Source organism: Poecilia formosa, unplaced genomic scaffold (genome assembly GCF_000485575.1).
Source record: "Poecilia formosa unplaced genomic scaffold, Poecilia_formosa-5.1.2 Scaffold25, whole genome shotgun sequence".
Classification (NCBI taxonomy): domain Eukaryota; kingdom Metazoa; phylum Chordata; class Actinopteri; order Cyprinodontiformes; family Poeciliidae; genus Poecilia; species Poecilia formosa.
Window position 1 is genome coordinate 3342099 of NW_006799964.1, and position 6877 is coordinate 3348975.

General features: G+C 36.0%; 1 protein-coding gene across 2 annotated transcripts in view; it reads right to left on the bottom strand.

The window, feature by feature from the left end:
• Nucleotides 1–6877, bottom strand: part of fancc (FA complementation group C) — a 37018-nt gene that overhangs the window by 13448 nt on the left and 16693 nt on the right. For both annotated transcript variants that reach the window (XM_007548182.2, XM_007548181.2), the window contains 3 exons: nt 3646–3701; nt 3433–3532; nt 890–965 (listed from right to left, as the gene is read on the bottom strand). In XM_007548182.2, the coding sequence (XP_007548244.1) occupies nt 890–965; nt 3433–3532; nt 3646–3701 (232 nt within the window). The remainder of the gene's footprint in view (nt 1–889; nt 966–3432; nt 3533–3645; nt 3702–6877) is intronic.

Here is a 6877-nt window from a genome sequence, read left to right on the forward strand (position 1 = left end):
CTCTAAATTCAAGGATACTTGAATGTTATGTCTTCAGCTTGTTTTGTTGTTTCATTGTTTTTTCTGTTGTTATTAAAAAGAAGAAAAGAAAACAGCTATCAAGTTGTGTTGATGACCAGAGTAGAGTTAGGAACTGCATTTTGGGAAAATGCTTTTCCTGTAACAAGGACATCTTCCCACAACAAGATGACATTTCAGCTCGACAAACAAACTAACAAATATCTGAGGGACTCCTTGGGGTAAGTATTAAGAATGCAATGCTATTTGTGTATTTATGACTTACACAGGATGCGTGAAACTTGGATCCTTCACCTTTTTACAATATCATTACTATTCAGTCCCTAGTGAAATATTACCTTTCACCACAAACACACACACACGCGCGCACACACACACAGAGTAATAATTAACTGTGATTTCTGGCAGGGCTTCAGTGTGTCCCTAAATGGCTCCATTCATGTAAATAATTCCTGCCTGTGGGCCAGTCTGGGCATACACTGATAAGCAGCACTCCTGCACTCACCTACTCTGCATCTCTTCAACCGTACACATTCCCCCACATCGAGCTGTTCAAACTCCAACACTTACTCAATGCAGTTAAGCCTCTCTGTGTAACTATTATCAAGCCCATGAGCTGGCAAAGCAAATGATTAAACCTGTGTATCGATCTTGGAGAAGTAATGACACCTCACGTCATAGTAACTTCGATGTCTGACAAAAATAGTTACTGTATAAGCATGTGACATATAAAGACACAAACTTGAAGAAAAGCTGTTTACGCACTGCCAAATAACACTTTATTACACTATTAGTCACACTGGAGAGTTTTGTGCATTTTTCCCAGGAGCTAAGGCAGACAAACTCAGTGAGGATGTATGAGCACACTGACCTGAAGGCATGGTAAAGAGAGGAATCAGAAGACTTGGAGGGGACTGTGGGAAGAAGGCTTTTAAAGATGCAGATGGCTGAAATAGAGGGAAAAATGTTTTAACTGAATAGTGGAGATAAGACTTCACGTCACTTTCTGCACCCTTCAAATGACATCCTGAAAGGTAGGGTGATAATGCTGGAGCAAATGTTGGAGCAATGTGTCGTCACATTGCTCCAAATAGAAATTTGGACAACAACAAATGAAACAGAGGTCTATACAAACACCATAAGTCTTCCATCGGCTCTGATTGCTCCTACCGCAAATATCAATATTAAAAATCTAGGCTTTTCCACTTACACATTTTTAGATTTTTTTTTGTATAAGTTGAATCAAATTGTATACATTTATTTTGAAAATGCACATAACACATTGTATTTGAACTGCTGCAGTCTATCCTCGTAGTCCATGGAATCTCTAAGACTAATCAATCGCCTCTGATATGTTTAGTAGACACAATCATGTAAACTGAACATATCTTTAAAAAATAAATGTATCTTTTTAATAAAAAAAAATATAAAAAATGTCTAAAAACTGCTGTGTGTGTAAAGAAAAGACACTTGATGCAGTTGGTCATTGAGAGTTTCAAACATTTCTGCGTGCTACAGATAATTTCTGTTTCACTCTTGATTAAGCCAGGTTTTTAAATTCACACAGGCTAAAATAATCCAAAGTATGGAAATACTTCAAGTCAGACGACAATGAATGGAGGTTTGAATGTCCTGTAAGGCAAAACTTAAAAAAGTTTTGTTGAAAAAAATACTATTGAGGCTTTAAAAAGTAATAAAAAACTAATTGGAAACATAATCAGTTCAGTTTTGTGTTCCAATAACTGTATCTTCCATAAACCACAAAAAGTGACAAAGACAGTGTCTGAAAAAGAAAAAAAAAAGATTATTTCACATCTTTTCTTCCAATGCCACAAACTTAGATGGGCTCAAATTAAAAATCATTAACAGACATACCATGTCAGGGTTGATATTTTCCTGTTTCAGATTATTTCAATTGTGAATTTTGTAACATTTACACATAAAAAAAATAAAAATAAGACAGTTTTGGCACCTATTTCAGACCCACTTCAAAACTCGAAATTGAAGTTGACTAGAAACAAACAAACAAAACAAATCCAATGATAGAATTTAACTGAAACCAAAATTGTTAATGCCAGAAACTTGAAACTCAAATTGTGTAGAAGTGATTTAAGGAACAAGAATGGCATCAGAAAATAAAGCGAGTATTTAGGAACTCAGTTTTAGTTTTTGCTTCTGGAAAAACAAAGGCATTAAATATGAAAAGAAACAGTTATCTATACTACATGGTTACATTTACCATACTTAGTCAAACCTACGAAAACAAATAAGCTATTTCCATATTTTTTTAATAACTTTTTAAAACTGTGCATCACCCTTGTACTTAGATAAAAGTTATGGAAAATATACAGCATTCACCTAATTGTTTCGTAGATAGTACATGGATTTTCAGAGTACCGCATTTACTGACTGCCTCTTAATATTTATGTATGATATGCAGGTGCCAAATAATTACAATATGGTCATACGTGACTTCTAATTGGATGATAAAGCAACAGAACCATGCTAAGGGCTGAAAGTTTCAAGCTAAAGCACACAGTGACACACCAGGGCAGCATATTCGCCAATCACTCCAGGTGATTATCTGGACAAAGGTTTTACGTGTAAATTAATCATTTGAATTCATTGTCAGTCGAGTAGAGGTGTCGGCTATGGGAGTGTAGTGTGAATAGTGGAGCTCTCAGTTGGAGATGAAGTGATAATGATGGTGAAGATTCATCAGCAGTGAATTTTCCTGCTGAGTGCAGGAAATTGTTCTTCACCTTAGGTGTTCAGCTAACCCTGTGGTGTAAAAATAAGCTTTTTTTTTCATTTACTTTAATAATGAATCATCTTCACTTACATTCTGAATTTTGTAGAGATTCTCTTCTCTCAAGTTACTAGATACTGAAGATGATTTTTTGCTTCAATTATGAAAAGGAGCTTAAACTGCAGCGTCCTCACAAAAACAGTCTTCTGCACAATGATTATGCAAGGCTTTGTTGTCTGTTATTTTTGAGTTTTTCTAGGCTTTAGCTACAACAGATTATGTCCAAAATCTTTCCGCTTAACATATAGTGTGGCTTTCATCACACAACCAAAGACTTCATTCTCTAGCATGTAGGGAAAATAGAATGTAGTATCAAGAAAATATGGACATTTAATTTCCTTCTGCACATTATTTTCTTTAGCAGAGAAGTTTAGATCTACAGATATTGTTGATTTTTGTGTTCATTCTGATTGCACTTATTAGTTTGTCATAATGCAATATCAATCTTTTTTACTCTTTCCCCTTTTTAATTTTTCTTCCATCTTTGTCACTATGAGAAAAAATAAAGTGCTTTACTGACTCTAATATTAAGCCATATAATAAGTAACAATGTGAGTCTCTTTAAAAAGGAGAAATAAATAAAAAATAAATAAAAATTGTCTTACCTGAGGCTGCAACCGTGAAAGCTCCATGAAGAAGCATTTGGTAAATGTTTGAAAAACATTCTTAACACGCTCATTCCTTTCAGTCTGTTTAAGAACAGTCCTGCCAAAAGTGGAAAAAAAACCCAACATATAACTAAAATATTCAGCAAGAAACAAAGAAATAGACTATTGTTAAATGACGTCTTAAATTCAAATTAAATCCACTGCACTTACCTGAAGATGTCATTTACAACCAGGAATACTGAACAATGTTGAGCACAAGCTTTAGGCTAAAACACACAAAAGGGGCAAACTTCACAAGCTATGGCCAGACATGTTAAAATGCATCTACAATATCAGCAGGTGTCAGAAAACAATGGCAACAATAAATCACTTTTTAACAAGAGTGCTTAACCACCAGGTGGCACTGTTGGACCATCTAAATGATTACATTTGAAATCATAGTTTCTCTGTTCTCACTTTCTCCTCATTAAACACTCAGTTTCCCACTCTGTCAAGCCTCCCTAACACTCCCACATACTCATTTTCTCATCTCCTCTTAATCCACACTCATCATGTGTTTCAGATTTAATACATTCTAAAACGCCCCAGTGCAAACATTTAACAGCTGTACCGTGCATGTCGCCGAGTCCCTAATTATCTGGCGCTTAATACGCAACACATATAATACCATGTGGTTCACATGTCATATACCTCACAGGCTTTACCCCAGCAGAGCAGTACAATAAGAAGAGATGAATGCTTCTTAATGTTGTGCTTCCTCCTTTTTTATTGTTTGTTTGTTTGTTTTCGCTTGATTTACTGGCAGCTGGTGGAAAAGCAGCGATTTGTGGTTTAGAAAGCCTTAAGAGTTGGGACTTCATATAGTGCAGGTAAAATATATAATGGACTCTATGTCCATATATGAACAAATGAGGAGTAACCTGATTAAATAGAGGGAATAAAACCGGACATAGTATCAGTAACAGAGTTATTAAATGAAATGGACAAAAGACCAGGGTATGAGTCAAATTATAACAGAATTAAACAACAAATAGTTCCACCAAGTGTCCATACACTGTAATTACAACCACAAAATACTCCAAACTAGTTTTTACCTTCGTCTTATAAAACAAGACCAAGCAATTGCCCATTGCATGTCTCTGCTTGTATGCACATCAGAGATTAGTTACCAAATGGCTAGCATAAAATTGTACATCCTCACTTTCATTCATGGATGTGTGTGAAGCATCAAGGATCCCGACAGCTGCGTTTTTAGCATCCTCCTCCATACCTTACGACTAACACTTCACGGAGAGTCAATTACAGCACACAACAAACATCCTGTTTCTTTTTAGCAGTCTGGGGCAGGAAGTGAGTGTTTATTGTTATTGGGCCCTCTGCCTGGGTCAGAAGGCGGTAGGAAAAGCCAGAATGAGGAATGCGAACACATTTTTATGTTTCCTATTTTTGACTGTAGTATAAACAAGTTCGAGAAAGGCAGGCAAGCGAGGGGATGGACGGAGCCCAGACATCTCAGATTTCCTTACTTTTTATTTTTGTGTAGAAGTATCCCACACAGTCATATAAACAGACACATGAAACCTGAACCTCCCTTTTTCTTAATAAAAACACAATGCCAGATGTAATGTAATAATCAATACAATGCGAGTAGATGATGGACTGGATTAACACAAGGGCACATAATTAAGAGAATACATGGGGCCCCAAGACACTAGAAAAGGAAAAATTCATCCTTCAGGTATCAACAACCGCTTTGTTACTGGTCAGTTGATTCCATTTGGAGACGCAGAGCGAAAACCTAATCTGAATAGATTAGGTTTTCGCTGATTAGTTCAAAGCTGATTAGTTCACTTACAACCAGGAGTACTGAACAATGCTGAGCACAAGCTTTGGAATATTTTGTGGATATTCCATATGCTTTGGAATATCCATAAAATATTGTGAACGATCAAATAGTCTTAAGAATTCTGCAGTATTTATAAAATATCACATGATCATTTTAGGCATCAGTAATTGGAAAAACAACTCGAAACAATTGTATTGCAAAAATCTGCAACGGTATTTGTTGATAAATACAAGCATTTCAGCTTGATCAGCCATATGTAAGGGCTTCAGGAATAAATAGTTTGACGATCTGATGCCCCCTTTGCATGTTCAGACTTGGGCAATGGCACCATTATTCTGATCTTTAGGAGAAAAATCTAAAGGAGAGTGGCCAGCCACCATGCCTGACCTTTAGTTCAGGCACACTTGAAACTAATTTTATGACAGAACAGTTACTCAAAATGACAGATTTAATCAGATTTATCTGGCAGGTTTAATTTATATATATGTAATAGTAAGCCAAATGAATATGCACTAGTGTGCACTGCCATCTCTTAATTTGTGAGAAGTATCTCTATACACAAAGAGTGTGCAGTTCCCCTTGACATATACACAGGTTAAGTGGACCATCACTACTGAATAAAACAAGCAGCACCGCCTCACAAGCCTGATTAGTTCAAAACAAAAGGTAGGTAAGTTTGTCTTTCCCACTTAAATTTTACTGACATTCCTAATTGCCAAAAAAATTGCAATCAGAAAGTGAGGTAAGCAAGATGTCAATAATAACCTTTGTGTGAGTAATTTTATGGATGTGTACAGAAATTTGGCAGCGACGACATACAGAAAGCACGCTTTGGCAAGATTCAGAATTTGCTTTATCAAATTTCTGCTAGCGTAGTTTCTGTGACGAATTAAATTCCTTCACACTGATCCTAATCTCCCAGTGACTAAAAAGTAAATCTGGAAAACAACTTGCATCTAAAAGTTAGCCTCTCTTTGGGCAACAAATGGTAAACATATCACTGTATTGCCGAGATGAAGTTCAGTAACGGCAATTCTAAAATAATAATAATAAAAAAAAGAACATATATGAAGCCATATGAAGTGACGAGCACTGAGCCATTGAAGTGATAGTGAGTATGATATCACACAGCCAAATGATGTGAGATGTGGTCTGGAGCTTGCCAAATTATGTGAGAGGCAAGCAGAACAAAAGCCAAATAGATCTGACAGGCAAAGAGCTCGATAATGACCCACCCCAAAAAAAATACAATGGAACATTCCTAAGATCCTCACTTATTAAAATGGTTTGGTTTCAGTTTACAAAGTGCTTCAAAGGGAAACTGAACACATATGGATGTGTGCAATGGTTTCTCTTGTGTGACTCTTTAATTTGAGGCAGATGAGACGCGGTGTACCAAAAAGCTAATTTAACAGGAGCAACATATTTATCAGAAGCTTATCAAAGGGATCAAGTGTTATCAAATCAGGAAGCAGAGAAAATCACAAAAATGCTACAGCACAAAAGTAAAGAAATTTCTCTTCAACTCATTGATAGGCAAATTAGAAGTTATAACAATTCAACAGTTTCACATTTTTCCTTCCTAGGACTTTATAT